The sequence below is a fragment of the Furipterus horrens genome, unplaced genomic scaffold (assembly GCF_987537825.1).
Source record: "Furipterus horrens unplaced genomic scaffold, mFurHor1.1.pri manual_scaffold_3, whole genome shotgun sequence".
In the NCBI taxonomy this organism is placed as follows: Eukaryota; Metazoa; Chordata; class Mammalia; order Chiroptera; family Furipteridae; genus Furipterus; species Furipterus horrens.
Genome location: NW_028327173.1, coordinates 153,754,376 through 153,777,376, shown reverse-complemented (window position 1 = coordinate 153,777,376; position 23,001 = coordinate 153,754,376). Strand labels below are relative to the sequence as shown.

The window sequence follows — 23,001 nt, the reverse complement described above, 5'->3', positions numbered from 1 at the left end:
CAATAATAGACATGAATTTGGACTGTAAACAATTGAAAACACTTTATAATTGTTAACTTATTGCTCTAACTAGTTCACTTAATGTACAATCAGCTGTAATTTCCAGATAATCTTGCATCTCTGGGAACTCCTGTGAAGTTCTAACCTACAAATTGTTTTTAAATATCCTGGACTTGACAATTTTATAAGTAAGGAGGGTTAAAATGCTGTCATATTTTAAAGATATTTAAACAATTATTTCAATTTTGTTATTTTTGAATTTTGGAGCCAATACCTTTCCTTGTCAATCTTCACATAGTTTTAATGACCCCCTTTTGGGACCCTTATAGGCTCTTAAGTGTTGAATCCTTAGTGCCTGAAAGCTAAAATGGCCATGGAGGGCTGGTGTTGTCAGTGTGCCAGAAAGACACAAGCTGTTTCCATGTCTTCTTGACTGGAGCTCTCCATTCAGGATGCCCCACCAGTAACTTGAACTAACAGAAACTTGTCCTGCCTGCTCAAATCAGAATCCTCTCAGCTTATACTTCCTGCTATTCTTGCCACCATAGACACCAAGAACATGAAGGGCAATTCTAAAATGCAAACTATACTGTGTTTCAACAATTCTCCCTCTCAAGTTCATCTTCACCATAACAGTTTTCCTTCCTTTAAAATATACTTGATAGTACTATGTCATGATTAAATTAAAGTCCCTTTTTATCATATCCTATTAGGAAGTCACTGCAGTAAATGCATAACATTTTTATCCTTTTAATAACCAACACCAAAGAGTTGAGAGAGTATCACAGATTAAAAAATGGACCTTGTCAAATGTTTCATACCTTTCTTTGTTTGGTTTAATATTGATGTCACCAATGATATGGATGTCTGCAAATTTTATCCTAAATTTGCTCAGAAGGGAAGCCATTCTGAAAATATAAGAAAAAAATGTTGTCATTCCATATTTAGCTATATTTCAATCAAAGAGTTTTGTGTTTAAGATATCAAAAGCAGTTATGTCTTATTTCCACTTAGCTTTCAGACAAAGTCTTTGGTTAGTGTTTGATTTTCATTATCATACTTGATAGATAAGTATGGACCAAGCTATTCCACTGAAGGTAAAAAAAAGAAAAAAAAAATTCTTGTAGGTGCAGATACTGGAAATAGCAAACCCAGCTGTGCATTATGTTTCAGGGAAAATAATGTAGAGCTGTCAAAGTGTCTTTATCATTTGAAAAAAGAACAAGTTTTAATTTTTATTGACTATTATTTTGCTGATAATTTTTATAGTTTACTGTCAAAATCTGACAAACTAATAAGTATATTGTATGGATCCTGAGAAAGAAGATACCTACAGAGAAGGGCTCCTGGTGGCTAACTAGACTCAAATTTAAAAGCAGAGCCAAGCAGCTATTTCTAAATAAGGGCCTCTCACACAAACCACACTTCAGGGAGAAGCCTGCACTGAACTTCCTGTCTGCACTGTGTTCCTGCCATTGGAGCCAGCTCTTATAAAGAAATTCTTGGAATTGTATTTCAACCAATAGGACTGAGGCTTTCTCGGTCCAATCAGCATCTTCAGTTAGCAAAGGTAATGCTATAGCTACATCAGCATCTTCTCTGACTAATCAGAGTGGCTCCATTCTGACCAATCATGGCAGTGCTTTTTGGACCAATCAAGCTGTGACTATTTGTAGTCCCCATTTGCATGAGGACAGACCAGTCAGGGACCAGGGATGGGGACTTCTCTCTATAAAAGTACTCTCCACTCTGGTTTGGAGAGTGCACTCTTCCTTTCCACCAAAGACAGGGACTGCCTTTTCCCAGGTGGATCTGAAGAAGTCCCACTGGAGCAGGGCAGAGCAGAGCAGGACGAGCAGACGGGCACAGAACGGGCCAGTGCAGGTGGAGCGGACTGGGGCAGAGCACAGCCACTTGCCGCAGGGCCACCTCCCAACCGTGCTGTTTGTAGCTGTGCCGCTGCATAATTGAGCTGTGACACTACCGAGCTGTTTCACGGCTGTGCTGCCCTCACAGTTGTGCTGCATCACACTTGAGCTGTCTGAAGTGATTACAGTTTCCTTCTTCATCACACCCCAAACTGGGGGTTCCTATTGGTGCTGAATTGATGCCAATGACCATTGGGTGACAATATATTATTATATATTAGAGATTTTTCCCCCTGGAAACTGAGAATTTTGATATAATTTCAAGTTACAAAAAATTGTAGGGATACTACAAAGAAATCCCAGATTCATCAATTGTTTATGTTCTGCCCCATGTGATTTATCATTCTCTTTTTCTCCCTTTATATATTTATATCTATTTATGTCTCTCTTCTCTTTCTTTGCTTTCTTTCTTGCTTTCTACTTATCTGCCCACCTACCTATCAAAGACATTCTCTTATATAGAGTACAATTTTTCAAATCATGAAATTTAACATTGATATCATGCTATCATTTAATCCACTAACCATTTTTAACTTTTATCAGTTGTCCCAATAAGACACTGGAGACTTTAAGAAAATATAATTGTTGCAGACATCATGTTCATTTTCATTTTAATATGATCCTCTTTAAGAGAAATTTAATATATGATACCTCATAAGAAGAGGGAAAATACTTTAAAAAATCATTGAATAAGAGCCCATTGTTATTTTGTGCTTTCTGGAAGTAGGTTCCAGAAAGGGCTCAGGACTTGGACCTGCCATGAGGGCCTGAGAGCCGCTGACTGTCCTTCTTCCGCATTCTCACAACTACACATCTGCTCTTCATGAGTAAGTTAATAAAGATCCAGACTTACACTGTGAGACTTTCTTTGTTTTTATGTTTTGAATTAGAAGGAGTCTCAACGGTCATCCATTTAAACTCTTCCAAACTACAGATGAGAAGGCGGGGACCCAGATATGGGTAGTGCCTGTTGCGGGTCCCAGTCCCGTTGGTAGCACGGCTGGGACTATGACCAGGGGCAGTCTCTCAGTTCTCTTTTAACTGAGCAGTGCTAGAGTCACTGCTGGGAATTAACAAGTTTGGACCTCCCAGGAGAAGCTATTGGACACATATTCCTTCAGGCTCTGCTGTTCTGGGATACACTTACTAGTCAGAACACAATGAACTTTACACAGGATAATGATACTCGTATTCAAGACGAGATGAGGCTTCTGTGCCAAACTCCTTTTTGAAAGCGTTTATGGCAGAGGATAAAAGGACCTGAAGACAGTGATTAGAAAACTTATACAGATAATTTATTGCCTAGAAAACTAAGTAACCATGAGGCCTATCACAGTGGCTTGTTCTTTAAATTTACTGTACCTCAAAGTCACTTCAATTTCTTATAATTAAAGCATTAGAACAACAAACATCCATAATGTTCTAATAGAAGTGATAAGCTGCTTACGCAATTTTTTCTTCTTCAATTCGGTTCACCTTCCCTCCGACATAGATTCTTAATTTACAGTCTTTCCATTTTTTTCTGAGAGTCAAGATATAGGGGATAAGGAGTGTTAACCCTGAAAAAGAGTAAATTACGACAGAAAGATGAGTGTGTCTAACTGAAAGGAAACGAATGGCTTTGCATCTTTTTTTCATCCCCCCTTTCACAGCTCCTAAATAATTTAAAGTCTTTGGAGAACACAGAAATGTTATTCTTTAACTGGTATCTTTTTCATATACCTTCCCATGCAGTTTGTTAAATTTATCAACACAGAAATCCCACTCCCTGGTGCATATTCCAGAAAATGTTACCTCCATCATCAAACAGCCACCAAACATCAATTGTGCCCTTTCCTTGCTTCTTTTTAAATTGCGTGCTGGCTTCTACCAGTTTCTGGTTGAACTCCCCCACGTGCATAGACTGGATTGTGTTAATGCTGCTGTCTGTAATGAAAGAGAAAGTAGTATATCCATCTGTCTTTTGAGGAAAAAAACAAAATAACTCCAACAAATCTATTCAGAAAAATAGAGGAAGGGTCATGAATCTAAGAGCTTTTTCACTTACAGATAAATAATGAACTCTGTTTTCTGAAAAGGGGAGATAAAGGTTGAACATACAGTAATTTATATCACCTTTAGTAGTTCAAAAATACTTTTTAAACTTTACCTGATAATATGTTTTAGAGAGAGGAAGGAGGGGAGAGAGAGAGAGAGAGAGAGAGAGAGAGAGAGAGGTCAATGTGAGAGAAACATCTGCATCCTGATCCTGACCAGGGATGGAACCCCAACCTAGGCATGTGCCCTGACCTGGAATGGAGCCTACAACCCTTTGATGTATGGAACGATGTCACCCAGCCAGGGCCAAACATTTTTGATATTGGTTTTATGGATTATTTTCAGGTCCTTGGTAATTGGTCTCAGAGTAAAATTATTACCTAGACATGTAACAGTGCTAATAAGCTAGAAAAAAAATCCTGAGTTCTACAAATTTCATATATAATCCAACTTAATCATATTTCAACTTTACTTGAAAGCAGAACATGTGGTGATCAGTTTTCTGGAAAAAAGTAATTGAATTAGAAGTATTCCTTCATTAGGCAGTTCAATGGTGTAAACTCCACACATGCTCAGGTGGCCTGGGATAATGTGCACCTTGACTTTGTACGACCCTTTGGTCCTAATGTCAGCTGTTTGACTCCTCTGCTTTCTTTTCAAGCAGTCTTATGAGGCTTAAATAAAGCCATTTGAGCTATTTGAATTTCTGTGAATGAGATGAAAAAGCCAAAAAATGTAGAAAGACAGTTTTTTTACTAGAATTATAATGAAGGGTGCACATAAAATATTTTAATAAAAATTTTAATGCAATTTCCAGTCTAACATGGAAGCAATGAAAGTGTTCCAGGGACTAGGCTGGTGTTGGAATTGGACCCTTGTTTCTATTTGCCAGTAGGGGTTTCTTTACTACACTTTAGATATTATTTCTTATTTCCATGTCTCTCAAAGTTGTGACTTTATTGCTTATTTCAAAGACATGGTGTCACTGTAGTGCTCAGAGGAGAGCTGACAGCCGCTCAGAGCTTCCTCTCTGATCTAAGAGGTTCTAAAGATGCTTTGTTCTGTCTTTTGCTGTTTTCATGTTTTGGGTCTGTCCATTCTGAAGCAATTATATTATATTGTTTTTATCTCCCTAGGACTGCTGAGGGAGAAAGTAAATGAATTTACAAAATGGACCAAACTCTGCCCCCACTTACATGCACATCAAAGCATCCAGAGGACTCAAGTATGAATACCTGGAGGCAGAGCTGGTCCTTATCTAGAGCTCAAAAGAGCCGTTAACTAACAAAAGCCCAGAGCAGTGGAGGAGCCTACATTAGAGCTGCATCTGAAATTTTAGGTGTTGGATATAATACATAACATTATTTTGCTTTTCCAAACAATGAGATGTGTTGACTTTCAGAGGAGTGTATTTTTGCCAGAGGTATTGTGATGCAGAACCAGGCTTCCAGAATAAATAACGAGTCTGCCTTCATTAATAAGGACATTAATGCTGCCCTCCTCGCCGTCAGCTGAAGAATAGAAAGAACAGGACTGGGCTGTGACTCCTAAATTTCCCGTTGCTTTCCCAGGCTGTACTACTGAATTACAGCAGGTTCGATGGGCAGTTAACTCTTCTCACGCATAAACCAAATATTTGGAAAGAAAGAAACAGTTAGCATCCAGATGGTCTTGCTCTAATATTTACAGCCTTAAAGTCCTGATCATACCTCCAACTTCAGATTTAAACACACTTCCTTGAAAATGGCATTTTAAGGGTGACAATACATAGTCAGTTTTCTTAATAGCCCATGCAATATTCCAGGCACCTGAGGCTACCACTGGTATTTGAAGGGGTATATAAACACATATATGTTTTATATGCATATATAATTTTCGTCCTTGTGCAATAGTAGGAAAACAAGGAAACAAAACCAAGCCTTTTCCGGGGTAAGGGGATAGCCTCTTCAAAAAGTTGGATTCTGTCAGTCTAGCACAGAAGCCTGCTAAATTTCACTTTGGATCTTACTATTTGACTTGAAGACCCTCCTAGAGAAATGATCTTTCATGGGCCTCACACCAGTGAATGACTTCAGTTAACTAAGATTATTTGTGCATGACAGAAATAAATGTTAACATTCTAATTTTCTACCAGCAGAGGTCGCTATGGACCTCATTAAACTCAAAACTGCAGTGATTGTGGAAAGAGCAATTTAAAAACAAAAAAACAAAGACAAAAAATCCCCCAGATATTTGAATCGACTGTTTATAAAATTTATAGCAAGATTTTTTTCATTTTCCAGTCCTCTGTTCCTAGGATGTATACCTAATATTTAGATATAAGTCTACTGCTCAGCCACTTACCTTTTTTAGAAGTTGGCTTAGTAATGTTCAACTTGCCAGCTTTTCTAAACAAGCCTCGGATGCCTCCACTTCCTTCCTCACTTTCATTGTCTTTGATAGTGGCTTCCAAAGCCAGCCTCTCCTGTTCTAATTTCTCTAACTCGTCTGAAGAGAGAAGACAAAATCACTTACTCAGAGAGACAACGTTTTTAGGAACACTCACAAACTATTTTAATATTAAAAATGGCATATCTGCAATAAAATCATTAGCATAATACGGTGTTTTTCTGAATGATTATTAAAAGGTAATGTCAGTAAATTATATTAAGAAAGTGATAACTATTCCCAAAATAGCTCTATGTGTTAATTATAATATATGAAAGTTACTATGTTTTTACTTGTAAGGGCTGTTTAATGACATCTTTATTCACTTCATTTAAAACCAAAAAGCCAGATCCACTGTACATAAGATCGTATACACTGAAAGCCTCTGATTATCTGACCTGAGCTACTGGGTCAGATGTTTTACAGGTGGAAATGACAGAATTACAGATGTATACTAAGTATATATCAGGCACAAACAATGCCTCCTTAGTTGAAACATAAAATAGGAGAATAATGATTAAGGAAAGATAACCAAATCTTATAATAAACTTCATAAGCGCTGAATACAAATGACAGTGAAAGATATCCACCAACAATTCTTTCCTATAAACAAAATACTTTCTGGAGTGAGTGACCAAAGCGAAAGCAATGGAAGCTAAGATGTTTGTGTGCCTGTCTGAGTTCAAGTTGTGAAAAAAGGGTCTCATGACATTTGAGTCTGGAATAACAGTCAGGCTATGCAGAATTTCCTGTCCAGGATTCAGACCCACTATCCAAACTTCGATGTTGTGTCTGGCTGCCTTTTATCTTTTGGGGATTCTGATTGTGATAAAAAAAAATTCCTAGCTGCTGTGTAATGTGTTGCATCATTCTGTGACCTCAGCTTGCGTTGGATCAGGGTAAATAAAGACTTTCCAAGCAGTCATAGGACAGTGCTAAAGTGATGTGCATTCTCACGTACAGTGAGCAAGATGGCCTTCTTGTCAGATCCCCTCGTCTTCTTGCCTGCCGAGAACAGAGCCGTAGAAAATGAGCAATGTTCGAGACAAAGAGTAGAAAAACTCGATTCAGTGTTACAAAACCCAGGTAAGGCTTCTGCAAATGTCAACCCTCAGAGCCTGTTGCCTTACCTTTCTGGGAAGCAAAGCTATACAAACTCTAGATTTATCAATTATGCACTAACTAAATCTGTCAGGACAGTCACATCCCTAGACGGTGCTGTTATTCAGCTACACAGAATTGCCTGGCCCCTTTCCAGGTCTTAGCAATTAATCTTTTGCCAGTGGCATGAGATTTAAGGTCAAATCACCCATGTGATTTCCCCAAAGCTTCAAAGGCTCTCCAGATCAGCAGCTATAGAAAGTCTGAGAAATTAGACTGATGGTATTAAAGCTCAGAGAGGAGTTTCTTACCCCTGACTTTTGAAAGGTGAACACAAGCTGCACTGCACTGGGGTCATGACCGATTATAGCTCTGCCACTGGCTTTATGTGATATTAAGCAAGTCACTGACTTTTTCTATGCCTCTGATTTCCTATCTATGAAATGGAAAATTGTAACCCTTCCCCCTTTCCCTAGTATTGCAGAAAGAATAAACAACAGTTCTTGCATAGTGCTTTGGAGCTCCTTAAAGAACAAAGCAGCCAGTGCATTCTACAGCAGAGTATTTATGCAACTCCTGGAAATGGGTTTAGTCATGCAAAGCAAATTCAGTATTTTGGAAAGCCCGGGAGTTATTTTAGCAGCTACTATTTGTTACACACTCTCTAGGTGCCAGGGACTGTGTGCATGTTATTCCTTAGCAAACGACTCTGAGATAGTTACTGTGATTACCCTCATTTTGTGGATGAAGAAACTGAGGCTCAGAAAGGTTGAGTAACATGTCTGATGTCACCCAGCAAGTAACAGGATTCAACTATAAAGAGGTCTGCTTGATTTCAAATCCTGCACACTTCCAACTTGGAAGACCTTTTGCTTTTGGCTTATTGCTATTATTTCAGAGTTGTCTTATTAACCTCCACCTCTTCATCATCAGAGGAACCTGAACACTCTGAAGCACGTGGCATAATGGCAAGCTAATTCCCCCAAACACATCATTGCAAAGGGAGGGACCCTAAAGATTCAGCTACATGTATCAGGCTGCCCAGAGCAGCAACATCGGCAGCTTCCTGGCCCTTGGTGACAGCCCCCCAGCTATTATTATCCATATTTTGGGGTGTTGCCGGGGCAGCTGTAGAGTAACTAACTGCTCTTTGCAGGCATCTGGAAGGTGCAGAGTTGTCAGCTTCTTTGGGGCAACTGCAAGGAGAGGTGGGGAGGCAGCTCCTTTGCTTTCCTTTTTTGGCTAGCTCCAGCACACCCTGGGATTAGCCAGTTAGTTGCCATGTTCTTTGTCCTCTAGTCTGGACTAAGGAGAAAAGAAGATTAATTCTCCTTTGTAATAGAGTCAGCTCACTGAGTGTACCCGGAGCTGCTCCAACAATTTGCTTGGAGGTAGATACACAGCCCATTCTGGACAGAGCAAACTGCAAACCCCAGGCCTGACAGACAAAACAGATTTGGCTTGAGTGAGTCAGATTCGACAGTTCCCTCAAAGGCAACAAGGGCAGAGTCTATTCTAAAGGCTAAAATCTGCTTCCTTGGCCACCTGGAATTTTCAGATCTGCACAGTGTTGTGATCCTTGGCACAGTGATTTTGCAAGTTCTCATTAGAGTTAATTCTTAATTATTCGCTTTGTAGGTGATCTGAGGCCTCCTCCTGCACACTCCCTCCTGTCCTCATTTTAGCACCACGTGGAAGTGACGTTCTGATGCTCTGTTCTGAATTCTCTCTCTGGTGTACTGCTTGCCTATGTTTGCCTAAGAAATCAAGAGCAGACTTTGTCAATAGGAGTGGCCTAGCTGACCATTAGGCTCAAGGCGGTGAGCAAGGTAGAACAAATGGAGAGATATGAACTGATTTCCACAAGACTGACAATAAAAATGACTAATTTCATCACTGCTACTACAATCACCATCATTACTACCTTTGTGATCTTCAGGATTCACAAAGCCCTTTCGACACAGTATCTTATTTGAACCCTATGTCAATAGTCGGATGTAGACAGAACTAGTAATATTCTCCCCATTTTAATGTAAAGGAAACTTGGGTTCAGACTGTTCAAGTGATTTGTCCAAGGTTGCACAGCTGGCAACCCAAGCCTTCTGCTTCCAGTTCTGGTGTTCACCCCACTTTACCATCATTCTTCAGTGATATGCTCCAACTGTCAATACCTGCCTATTGAAGGAATACCCAACCTGCATTTTTTGAAGAAACCACCCCCAACTTTCCCAATCAGAGAAATTTACATAATGCTCTACATTTCCATAAATACTCTGCTTCAACCTTTATCACCGAGGGAAACAGAACAGTTTGAGATACATGTCTGTTTTACCGCCACTAGACCACAAACTCCTGAAGGATAGCTTAGGCCCTATTTTCTTACCAGCATTTACTGAGGGTTTATTCTGTGCGAAGTACAGTCATACCTCAGTACTCATCAGCTTCAGAACTCATCAAATCCCGTACTCATCGCATTTTGATGAGAAAAAATGCTTCAGCACCTGTCACTTGCTTAGGATTAATCGCACTTACTAGAACTTGTATGAGTCACAACACCATCGTAGAAGAGAAAAGGCTTCATCACTTGACAAGTACCAAGGTACCCACTGTACAGTGTCAAACACTTGGCAGCCATTGTATCTTTTAGTGCAAAATAATAAATATATAAGGTAGGCACTATAATGATTCCAGTTTGAAAATGTGAAGTGAAACAGAGGATAAATAACTTGACTAAGGTAGGATAAATAACTTGACTAAGGTCACACAGCCAAAAGTGTCAAGCTGGGATTTGAACCCGGGTCTATCAGATTCCAAAGCCTATGTTTAGACTTCACATACTCCCTCTCTCATGTGCTTAGTTGTGCCCACGTCTCTCTGCTAGTGCCCACCACCATAACAAGTACTCAAGAATAGTTTGTTGAAATAGAACAGGTCAGTGCTATTAATAGACTTCAGGACATTTGAAATGATTTTCTCTATAAAAGGAGGAAAATAAGTGAATGGTTATTAGGGATGGAGGTGTGTAACATGTGTGTGGGGGGAGGGGGTTAGATGCAAAAGACAATGTTTGAAAAAATGGAGCTAATGGTGTCGTCGTCGGCAGCCGTCCGTCTCGAGAGACGATGGTGTAGCTTCTTAAGAGTCTATCTGCACTGCCGAGAATGGCTGTGCAGTCCGACTCGGGAGTGACACGGTATCTGTCTCCTCCCGTGTTGAATCGACATCTTGCGATGACGCTGGAGTGTCCTCTCCAGTGAAGCTGAAGCTACAGAGCCTGGGCAGGGTGATATGGAGGGTCTGCTATTGCCCATGCAGCAGACCCCCCCCCTCTCTTCGCAGCTGAAGGGTCCAAGGGAAAGACGGAGTCAATACAGCTTGGCTTCAGGTGCGCCGCAGGAGTTGCCGGTGTTGACTACAACGTCGAACCGCCTTAGGGACTCCGGCTCCGGATTTTCTGTTGGGGTTTACTCCCTTAGCCTTTCCCCTGAAGAGGTATGCCGCAAGGCAGCGGAGGTTTTTTAGAGTCAGAGTTTTCCTTCTCTGATGTGCCCTGACTGGAAGATCGAACCAGCGACACTTAGCTCGCAGGCCGACGCTCAATCCACTGAGCCAAACCAGCCAGGACACGAAAGCTAATGGTGTATACAGAGGTATAAAATGAGTTGCTAACCGAAGCTGATTGTATAAAACAGGCTGGAAGGTGACCAAAGGTAGGAGAGGTGGGATTAATCAGAAGAATAAGAGGCAAGGAAAGGGGTCCTACACCCCAGAGAGGGCCACCACCTGAGCATCAGGTGGGAATTTTAATCTTCCATGTTAGATAATTCCATACTCCATCATAATTTGCAAAGCCATGATACTAGAAAGGGGTGGGGGGAGAGTAGGAGAGTGAGAGAGAGAAGGAGAGAGAGAGAGAGAAATCCTGCCCTCTTCTCATCCCAATATTAAGAGAATCCCTGAAATTGGATAAAAAAGCTTAGGCTTTAGGTTCTCTCTGTTGAGTGCATTTCTAACAAATTGCATACATAACCCCAAACAGTTCTTATAGTAAAACCAAAGAGCGAATCCAGAACCGTATCTTCATGAAAATGCCAAACCACTTGAATAGTAGTTATTCTATTTTCAAGTGCTTTGTAACTTGATTGTATGGTAACCAGCTGGAATGACCATATTTTGAAATTCAATTTAGTTGTCAAGACTGTCTCGAATGTTCTATCCTCAATCTTTTTTTTTTTTTTTAAGATGTCTTTTAGAAATAGGCAGGAGTCTACACACCACAATTCACTTTGAATCTTAAGGAGAGAGTAGTCAATTATCTCACAACAGAAGGGAGAACAGGGAAACCCCCTGAGGAATTGCATCCCCTTCCACTCTGCAGCATCCTTTTTCTTTATTAATTATTAAATCATGCTTTTTTTCTTTGGTCAATCAACTCAAAGCTGTAAACTCTCACATGAATCAACGTGCCTGGGTGAAGTCTAGTTGAACCAAAGGCAGGATGCAGTCCTGCAGTGGTCACCTTCCAATGAAGTAATTATTTACTACATTGCCATCTGTCTCTATTTCGCTAGGCCACTTCCTCAGACACAGCAGAATCCCCGTGCTTGGAGATGGTCATAAATCGTGCAGTTCTTACGTGGAATACTTGACCGCAATATATTGCAAATCACATGTCATCACTTGATTTCCTACCAGAATAATTTGGACTCTTTGTTGAAGTTGGCGAACTTGCTAAATACCCCTGGGAAGTGAACAACATGAAATATTGTGTTTTTTGTGTTGTTGGGCAATAAATTAATTTATTAAGAGATGCTATCAGCCACCAGTACTGAATGAGTTGCTGCAGAATACAAGTTGGAAAGTTATCAGTATTGATCTTATTTATACAAAAAGATATTCTCTTCACATGAGCCTGTGACACAGTATAGGAATAATTGCCATTAGCTAGCAAATTACCTATAAAGTTGATTTCTATCCACTGCTTTATTAACTACAGTATATGGGCACTCTGGATTGCTAATATTTCCTTTAAATTATAATCTGTGATGACACCTTGGTGCCTGTGTTGGAAAAGCTATGATGATAATCATTAACATAGTGTAATGCAATACTGAAGATTTATCAGGCTCTTATTAGGCCTTCTATTACAGTATAATATAATGAAACACAAGCTTATTTCTTCCAATTCAAAATCTAATTTGAGCGTTGTGCCATAAATTACATAGACTTCAAAACAATGCATGGAAATTTAGCATAAAGTTAATTTCTATCATTAAGCTGTTGTTTTTCTGCATGTTCTCCATGTATTTGTGTAATATTGTTTTTTTTTACCCTAGATAATTGGTACTTATAATTATTTTATTAGCATCCAACTGTACTTTCCCTTTCTTGACTAAGAAGCAGAAATATTTCAAACATCAAAGTTCATATAAATCAGATACATCCCATGGGAAATTAAAAGGGGATGCAGTTCACTGCCAGGATTCTTTCAGAAACAATACCTGCAGAATGAGCTTCTGTATTGCTTTATAGAACTAAATTGATGATGCATTTTGGTGGAATAGTGAGGGGTGGGAGCAATATTTTTCAGCTACATCACATCTTTCAGCTTAAAGAGATCAACATAACATACAAAGCAAATATGTAATCTAAATACAAGTGTATGTTGTATCCTCATTGTTTAGATGGAAAAACATTAGAGTACAAAAGGCAGACAAAATTAAAATATAGAAATTTAGCAACACGGCAGGTCTCAATATTAGGTTCTTATAATTGTCCTCAACATCATGTCTGTCTTATCACAGACAGGCAGCCCCTGCGTTGGTTTTTTGAAGAAATAGGTGGGAATAGCTTTGTTCCATCCCCATATCTCAGATTTTACCATTGCCTCTCATGTAAGTCACTGTCTTTTCTAGCTTTCCTTTTTAAAAGGTAGAATAGTGCTTCAAACAGACATATGCTTGACTCTCAGCCTACCAGCTCTACGAATGACTAACCTTGTGAATCTTGGGTAAGCCTCTATTTCATTAAAATGGAATGGGGTTAATGATTGTACTTTTCTCACAGAGCAGTGGGATGAGAGATATTGTAATATATGTGCACATGAGACATAATACATGGCACACAGTAAATACTCAAACTGTTAGATATTGTTGCTACTAGTGTATTAAGTTCAACTAGGAAGGGATATATAAATTAATCATGAGTACCGAGAGGGAGTTAGTAGTATACCTGGTCTCTAGATGTATTGTGAAAGGTTAATAAAAGCAGAAAGGGGACATAAAAAAGGAAGACTGAAGGTACCAAAGATAATCTTTATGCTATAATTTTGCATAGGATGTACTATAGTCTCAATTTTTTTAAAGCTCTTTGTACATAATCATAGAGTATACATATCAGATAGTGGTTCTTTATCCTATACAAACTCTTGATTTCTAGTTTCTTCTTCCCTCTCCTCCTCCCTTACAACACACCAGAATGGCTGCATCAGAAAATTTAGCTAATCCCTCATGTTTCCTTCTGTTATGATGGAGATGACTGTGAAACAGCCAGAGAGAGTCTGGACCCATCAAGCACCAGCACTCTCAAATCCCTCACAGGCTTTTCCTCCCTGTCGGATCTACCCAGCAAAGTTCTGATCCTTCTAAACCTGGAGGCCAAATGCTGCTAGAGCATAACTGGGCAACAAGAGAAATGGCTCCAACTTTAAAAAGAGAATTGAGACTAATGTGCACAACCCTCCTCCATTTATCACTCCACTCTTAGAAAACCACATACTGCAAGCACTTTTCTTCTGTTTCAGGTCAACTCTTCCATCCATGCCTTTCCCCCAAGTCCTCCCTAATCCTCCTGTTGCTCCAGGGTCTTACTTCATGGGTCCCTCCCCTTCCTCTGCCACCTGCACTTTTTTTTTTTTTTTTTTTTTTTTAACCTTCATATTCAACCTCTCCTACTCTGTTGGGCCCATTTTCTCAGTCTGAAAACATGGTTCTCTCTTCTGTTCTAAGGTCTGTAGGTCTCCCTATAGTGAATCTTCTCACCATTTAAACTTCTCAGAATGGCTGGCTACATTCATATTCTCTGCTTCATTATCTCATATTCTTTCCTCAACCCACTGTAATCCGGATTCTGTCAACACTGGTCTACAGGAGTTGTTCTCACTAAGATTATCTGTGCTGTGTCAATTACACTTTACTCACAGAGCTTTCTGGTGTATTTGACAGTGTTGAGCACTCTGCTGCCATGGCACCACAGGCTTCTAGGTCACCGCCTCTCTGAGAGCTCCTTTCCTGCTCCTCCTATGGGGCCCCTTTTCTGTGCCTTGGGGCTCTTTACTATACACATGCTCCTTTGACTCTATTTTCCAATGTCATAGTTTCAGTTTTCACCTTCACTCTCGTGCCTCCTGTATTAGTTTGGTAGGACTTCCATAACATGTACCACCAACTTGGTTGGTTAAAAAACATAAATTTATTTCTCACGGTTCTAGAAACTAGAGTCCAAGATCAAGGTGCTGGCAGGGTTGGTTTCTTTCTGATGCCTCTCTCCTAGGCTTGTAGATGGCCATCGTCTCCCTTTCCTCTGGGCCCTAATCTCTGTTTATGAGGACATCAGTCCTACTGGATTAGGGCCGACCCTAATGATCTCATTTTACCCTACTTCCTTAAAGATCCTGTCTCCAAAGACAGTCACATCTGAGGTTAAGACTTCAGTATATGAATTCTTGGGGATACATTTTGGCCCGTAGTATCTCCTAACTCTACTCCTCTAGCTCACAATTCTCTTTTAAGACATGGACTGTCTCACTGACTATTGAACATTTCCAGTAGGATTTCCCACAGGAGATTGTTTAAAACTGAGCCAGTCTTCCCTTCATTAAACCTACTTTTCTTATGTTGCCCATTTCCATGGGTAGAACCACAAGGAATCTTTTTTCACTCCTCCTTCTCCCAATTTCTACCCAACCAACCAACCAACCACCAAATGCTTCTCTTTGTACTTCCAAAGTACTTTTGTCCTCTCTCCATCCCTAACTCTAGTTCAAGCTGTCACCTTCTTTAGCTATAATTAATATGAAAATCTTTTTCTGATTTGTCTCTCTGTTTCCATTCATGGTCCTATTGAGTCCATGCCAACGCAATTGAAAGAGTATAAGGTTTAAAACCTAAATTTCACCACATTACTCTCTCACTTAAATCTCCTCAATAGTTTCTCATTGCTTATGGATTACGGGCCACATTTGTTAATATGGCAAATAAGGTCTTTTAAAATTGGGACCTTATATCAGCAGTCTCATATTTCACTATTGTCTGCTTCAACTTCTTACTTAAGTAACACTAATCTGCTTTTGGTTGCCTGTACATTGCATCCCTCCACATTGCATGTCTTCCCATCTTTGCTAATGCTCTCTTCTTTGCCAGGAATTCTAATCCCCAAGTTCATTTTTTTTCCTTCCCCGACATTGCCTAGTTAACTCCTACTCACCCAGTAGATCTCAAATCCAAGGTAATTTCTTCCAGGAAGCCTTCTTGGAATTAGATGCCTCTTTTCTCTTTCCCACTATACCTATTAATATACTCATTATATTCATTTCCACTGCTAGGCTGTGAGTCTATTGAGGACAGCGACAGACTCTCATTAGTCTTAGTACCCAGCACTGATACTTATATCATGGCTGCTAGATAAGAGGCACCCCCCCAAAATCCTTTGTTTTAGTGCCATGTCATCACTGGACTCTATTGTGAGGTTAAGAAAGAGAGAGAAACCATATGGATTATTGTCCTGTCCTAATATTTCAGTGACTTTTTAGATGTCTTTCTTATTTTATACACAAGAGGGTATGTTTAAACTTTAAGACTAAACAAGTATAGTTGACCCTTGAACTGTGCAGGTCAATTGAACTTTGAGGTTCAGTTGAACTGTGCAGGTCAATTTTAAAAAATCTTGTGTAAGTGGACCTGCTGTCCTCTACAGGGAAGAAGCAGAGTGTTTGTGCCTTTAACTTAGATTAGTGATTCATAGCATGATGCATTCAGGCTCATTTCCATGTTAGTTGTAAACTAGATCATAGACTCTTAAAAACACAATACATGGTTTTCAAAGGAAAGAATTAATCTTCATTTTTCGACACATTTTTCCGTTTAATTTACTGAAGGTGTTTATTTTCAGTGATGTTGGCTTTGTGGTTTTGTGATAAGAAGAATAATTGATGACAGCTATGGATTATTCTATATTTCTGGTTAGCAGGACAAAGGCCAGTTGTGTTAGCAATGGGGAAAATGCCGGGAAGCATACAAACCTAAAGTCAGCACAGGAAAGTAAGCTCCATTGTTAGGGGGTTTTGTCTGTAACGTGCATTGCTCAATTCCCAGCATCTAGTACTCCATACCAGCCATGAGCAGGGGTTCAATAAATATTTGTTGATTGAATAAGAGAAGTACCTACCTTGCACCTGAAGAACCTGAGAGATGTCAAACCCTTGGCTGATTCTGACTATGACCACACCAATCTCAAAATCAAATGCATCACTGAAAGTGGAAAAAAGGTGGTTAGTGATTTAAATGACTCTTTAATCCTCAAGCTTTGGACAAATATTGAACTTGCTTCTAGGATTTTAATGTAATTAAACTAAGAAAGTTTACTTTAGAATACAACCAAGAGCTGATGACTTTCTGTTTTACTTTCTTCTCCTTTTATACCTTTAAAAAATGTATTCTGGGTAAAGGAAGCTAACTCATTTACTGTGGAATCAATTTACTCAAATATCCTATCAACTAGAATTCTGGTTATGAGCTTATAACATACTTTTATAAAATTGATTTTTTTCTAATGTAAACAAAACAATCACTGAAATATTTAGAAGAGAAACTTTCCAGACTTCAAACACCCTTTGAAATTATCAACCATATCTCTTCTCCCATTGGGGAGGAATCTTACAACATTTCTGATATCAAGTTCCCAGTTAAAAATGTCTCCAGTTCCTCTAATGGACTTTCATTTGGACAGACATTTGAAGCAATGCTTTTTCATGGCAACTGTATGCTGTTGAAGTTGCCTGTTGTGCTTTCTCTATGCCCAACCCAATGGAATCAGATTATATAGAAGGGAAAGAAAGGCTTTCTTTTATCTCCATTTTTGTACAATATATATTTTTCCACTGCCTGCGAATAGAGGGCAAACCAATTAGTATTTTGAGTTCATTTACAATGTTCTCCTTGGGAGTGCCTTTGTTCTCTTTCTATGGATCTGCAGCTCAGGACCCTTTTCACTGGCCATTCTCCCCCAGAAACAATGCAGTTTGTGATTAACTCCCTATGCACAAACCAGATTTCAATAGCTAAAGTAAACTTAATTTTTTAAATAATGATATAAAGATATTTAGTATAATATGAATATACATTCAAAATTCAAACCGTTAAGTGATGTTCACTAAACAAAATAGATTCATTCTAACAAAAGTTGCCACACATTCCTGATAAATCTTGTTTCTAGTCATCCTAGATTATAAAAAAATAGACAATGTGTTCCACACACACACACACAAAAATTAGATTCTCTGTTAGGCAGAATAATTTCAGACCCCCAAAGACATCCACATTTTAATCCCTGGAACCTGAGAACATGTTACTTAGCATGGCAAAAGGAACTTGGCAGATGTGATTAGATTACCTGGGTGGGCTCAGTGTAATCACTTTCCTTGAAAGTGAAACTGGGAGGCTGAAGAGGAGGTTAGAGTAATGTGATGTGAGAAGGATTTGACCCATCAAGGGCTTTGAAGATGGAGGAAGAAAGCCAAGAGCAATGGGCAGCTTCTAGACCCTAGAAAAGGCAAGGCCATAAATTCTCTCCTAGAGCCTCCAGAAGGTAATACAGCCCAGCCCACATCTTGAGGTTAGCCCAGTGAGTTAGTGTCAGCCTTTTAACCCATAAAACTGTAAGCTAATAAATTTGTGTTAAGCCACTAAGTTTGAGATAACTTGTTAATGCAGCTAACAAAAACTAGTACAGGTTCTAATTAAAATTAAACTATACTTAAGAATATTACGGGCATTTAAAATATTTTATTCAAAGAAAAATGGTGAAATACTATTGTAATAATATCCTTATGAGAGCATTAATACTGTGCTTACTGTAAGTCATAAAACCAAACCAAACCAAACTGTTAAAAGAGAAGTACAGTACAATATGGTTGTATATTTGTCTTCCTTCTATATTGACATCATTGCTATGGTAGTAAGGTCATTTAACTTTACCAAGCCAGCTAAATATTATACTAGTACAAATTTGGGCCACCTTAACACTGAACGTTATTACCAAGAAGACCAATTACCAATTTGGTATAAAAGTCAGAAGTCTCCTTGGTTTAATATTACTAGGTTTAATTATTTTTGTCCCTTTGAATTTTTAGGCTGCTTGGGATCATGTGGGCGGAGGTTGGACGATGATTCCAGTTAATTTTGTATCAAATAATGGACCCTATGGCTACAGATTTACATACTTCTTCTGATAGGCTCCTCCTCTTTTTTGTTCCCCAAAGTGAAGATAACATTTTTTCCTCTCTACCCTCTTTTTCCCTCAAAGGTAAAGATGGAATTGTACTGAAAAATCTGGATAACAGAGAGCAGATCTAAATCCATTTCTAAGAACTTCAGGTCAGCAACTGACTGGGATTCTAAACCTATCAAAATGCTGTTTGCTGAGTCTGGCAAAATTCTAACCCTGGTCACCTGGTTTAGGCTTAACCTAATTAACTTAGAGCACCAGCAGGAGCCAGATGGCAGCAGGTAGATTCTGGACATTATGCATTTGCGGAACACAATCCAGGAGCGTGCACTTAATGCATAGGTTCCCCATGCAAATTTCTGTTTGATCAAGTAATGGATGTAATTTCAGAAGATAAACATTATTTTCTTACGCTTCTTTTTAGTAGAACTAATCTAGAAAGCTTTTGTCATGTTGCCTAAATCTCCCCCAAATGATGGTAAATGTGGTGCTTGTTCTAGCAGGGGCTTGAGGACATGGAGGTACTGAGTATATGTTTGTTTGATGGGTGAGGATTTCTTTCCTGTGTATTCTGGAATTTCCAGATCTCTCAGGGCATGTTCTTTACTCTGTGGTATAAAATCAGAGTGAAATCAGCCCTGGGCCAAGAAAAGCTTCCATTTTCAGAGCTGTTGACACAAAAGATGGCTGTTGGCCAGAGCTAATATTGCCTCCCTTGAGATGAATCTGGTTAAGTATTTTCAAGCCTGGAGGAAAAGATCAATTTCCTAGAATGGTCACTGAGGGCACCTTGTGCCTCTCTGTAAGTATAGCATTTGTCTTCTCTGATGCAAAGGAAGGAACCAAACCAGGTAATACTTTGGGTATATATGTGCTTCTGGAGGCAGCGTAACATGTGGTCAGGAGTGTAAACTTTGAATTCAGATGGTCCTGGGGTGAAATTCCAGTTCTGTCACTTACACAATTTGGTCATTTTCTGCATGTGACTTAATTTTTGATGTCTGTGCCTCTGCTTATAAAATGGGAACAATAGTAGTGCTTACTTCAAAGTTTTCTTGGGAGAATTAAATGGGAGAACTCATGTTGAGGACATGAACCTGGTGCCTGCTCATCTTTTAACACCTATCATTATTGCCTTTATCCCCAAACTCTTCCAATATTTAAGTATCGGATGCCATGCACAACACCACTTAAAACTCGCTTTTTGTGCATAAAGTAACTCTGCCATGTGGCAGAGACTACTGACACATGGGACCCTCGTAACAACAAAGGGAGATCTGAGGCTTTGGGCTAGTGACTACATTCCCCAAGGCTCAGAAGAAGACATGACTGAATTGGGCACACCAGCTAATCCAAGAGTCCAGCTATTTTAAAAGAAAAATTCCTTTCTTACCTAGCCGTTTTTTGCTTTTAATCTCATAAGTAGGTTTTAAGGTTGTAACTCTTAATATTCACCTTTTTCTTTGATACCAAATTCCCCTCTACACTGTTGCCTCTGATGCTATGATTCCTTCAAGTTCTATTATTGGCAGCGTTTTTCCACTTGGGTAAAGAATTCAGAGCACCAAGGGAATGTCCTCCTGTCACGCGATTTAGTCTAGTATACCAGTGTCTGTTATGTACTGCCCTGGTTAGTGCTTTATAAACAAGAACACATCTTGAAAGCCATCACTTACTGTATGATTCCCACGTAGTTCTCAATCTCTGCTAAGGGAGCCTTCTTCCAGTTTTTTTTATATCCTATCACCAGAGTGTTTGGTTTCATTCTTCCTAAGCCCGAGGCCTAAACAGAGGAAATAAACACATAGGCAATCCTTACCAGACCAGGAAACCACCACTGCAAATGAAAAGTAAGGTCCAAAAGAGCACTGAAGTAATGTTCTGATGGTTCTGAAGATTAGATTACATTTTAGTGCCTGTCCTTCATGCCCATACCCAAGCATAAAATAGGAAGACAGTTCTAAATCATCTCAGCCATAAATGGATTTTAGATGACAGAAACGTAGCTTTTCTAAATTAGCAGTCATTTGCATTTCTTCTGACACACTCATTAAAATGGTTCAATACTTTAAAATCAAGTGAGGGTTGGCTTAACCGTTGGCATGTGTGTTGTAACTTAGTGGTTCAAAGATCATTTCCACGTGTTATGTCCATGATGGCTTTAGCAATAAAATCCGTGTTTGTAAAATTCTTATGTACAAAAAAATCACTAACTATACTACTTACATTATTTATTGAAGACTAGCTGGGCTATGTTTCCAGAATCTAATTCTTCTATATGACAGTATCATTAATAGCCATCTTCCATATCAGAAGTTTCATTCCCCCATTAAATGACAGGATGTGCTTCCAGTTAATTAAATTTAATCCAGCAAAGTACTATGTTAGGTGCTGTGGGACAATGGGGAGGCATGTTTTGTGGACTTTAGAAGCTTAGAATAAGGTAGAAGAAACAAGATATACACAAATAATTTTAATTCAAGTGCAAATGCAGTAGAAACTCTTCTGGAAGCATAATGGAAAAAAACTTGAATTCCATTGAGGATTCATGAGGAGAGGTGGCATTGGTTCTGGACCTTGCAGGTTGGTTAGTTGTTGACAAGCAAAGATAAGGAGAGCAGTGGGAATACAGGAAGGACATTCTGGGTCATGGCAACAGTGAAACAAATGATCAGAACAGGAAATTTTAGAGAGGACAGTAGCGAGTAGAAAAAGATAGACATTGATGGAGGATTCCTAAAATAAGCTTTGCTCCTATCACATTTGGTGTATTGCTCTTAGAAATGTACAGGTAACATCTGCCTTGGGCAGATGTATGGCAGTAGGGAGGGAGTCTTTTCCATAACTCTAGTTTGGAGATAGGATAATTCATTCCATACTTTCTTAGATGTAAAGAAGGCTTTATCTAAAATGGTATCATTGGCAGTGCTCCCTTTATCACTACTCTGTCCTTCCCTTTGTCATGACCCCTCTGTGCTCCATTTTTCTTTGAAGAAATCCATGAGAACAAATTCATGCATTGTCAAATTTTTTTACAATTTCTTCTGGATTAATATATGAATTGTTTTTCATACCTATGTCTTTTCTATCCCTGTTCTTACTCTATGTCTGTCCTCCTATTCCCAGTGGAAATTTTTATTATATTTTCAATCTTCTATGATAAGTTTACATTCAATGTGTAAGTTTCTCAACCCATTAAACCAAAGAGCTACTGAAAAGTAGCTCAATACTGAAGGAAAACTCAGCATCTCGCAATGGCCTAAAGACTTTTAATCTCTTAATCTCCAAAATATTACAATTTAATCAATAGTTTTTCTTTTCTGCCTGCATACACATCAGAGTTACCTGGATGTAGTTTGGAATTTTGAGTCACCTGTGTATGGCAACTCTGAAAGCTAAATGCTTCATTTGGTATGTGTAGAATCAGGGTTGCTCAACCATGTTAATGTCAAAATGATTAGAAAGTCAATCTTTTGGATTATTTTAAGCAAACTCTGGCACTCTAAATAATGAAGATTAGAACAAGGGAAAGATTTTATGTACTTCCTGCATAAGGGGAAGAAAAAATAAAGAATAAGTGAGAAAAGATGGGAGAACTGTATGCTTTAGTGTTGAACCACAGAGATTATTACATTTTATTCAACATTCTGGAAATAATTTAGGATGATAGAGATATTTTTCGTCCAGATCATCATGTGTTTATTTAGCCGAACAGCTGCCCTTACACCATTTGCAAAAGAAAAAAAGATAAAGAATGCCAGACTTGAGCATTTCTAGATGTGAAAATAGTTTGAAATTTTAATAGGATGCTGAATGTCGTCAACCATTAGGACAAATTTGCATTCCAATAACTACGGGTACAGAATTTATGCTGTTGGCCAAAGGCAACCTCATATTCCATTTCTGGTGTATCACTCATAGTTCATGGTAATAGAACCTTTTTGCTTTTGTTTTAGCATTGCATGTCTCCGGGAATTCAAAACAAATTCCTTAATTATCTGCACTT

At 38.9% G+C, this 23,001-nt stretch overlaps 1 protein-coding gene across 1 annotated transcript in view; it reads right to left on the bottom strand.

The window, feature by feature from the left end:
- SLC12A1 (solute carrier family 12 member 1) overlaps positions 1-23,001 on the bottom strand; it is an 85,995-nt gene that overhangs the window by 9,082 nt on the left and 53,912 nt on the right. Inside the window, exons 20-25 of the mRNA XM_090270569.1 lie at positions 20,672-20,778; positions 16,938-17,020; positions 6,309-6,452; positions 3,723-3,854; positions 3,376-3,487; positions 822-908 (exon numbers count right to left, since the gene is read on the bottom strand). Of these exons, the coding sequence (XP_090126695.1) occupies positions 822-908; positions 3,376-3,487; positions 3,723-3,854; positions 6,309-6,452; positions 16,938-17,020; positions 20,672-20,778 (665 nt within the window). The remainder of the gene's footprint in view (positions 1-821; positions 909-3,375; positions 3,488-3,722; positions 3,855-6,308; positions 6,453-16,937; positions 17,021-20,671; positions 20,779-23,001) is intronic.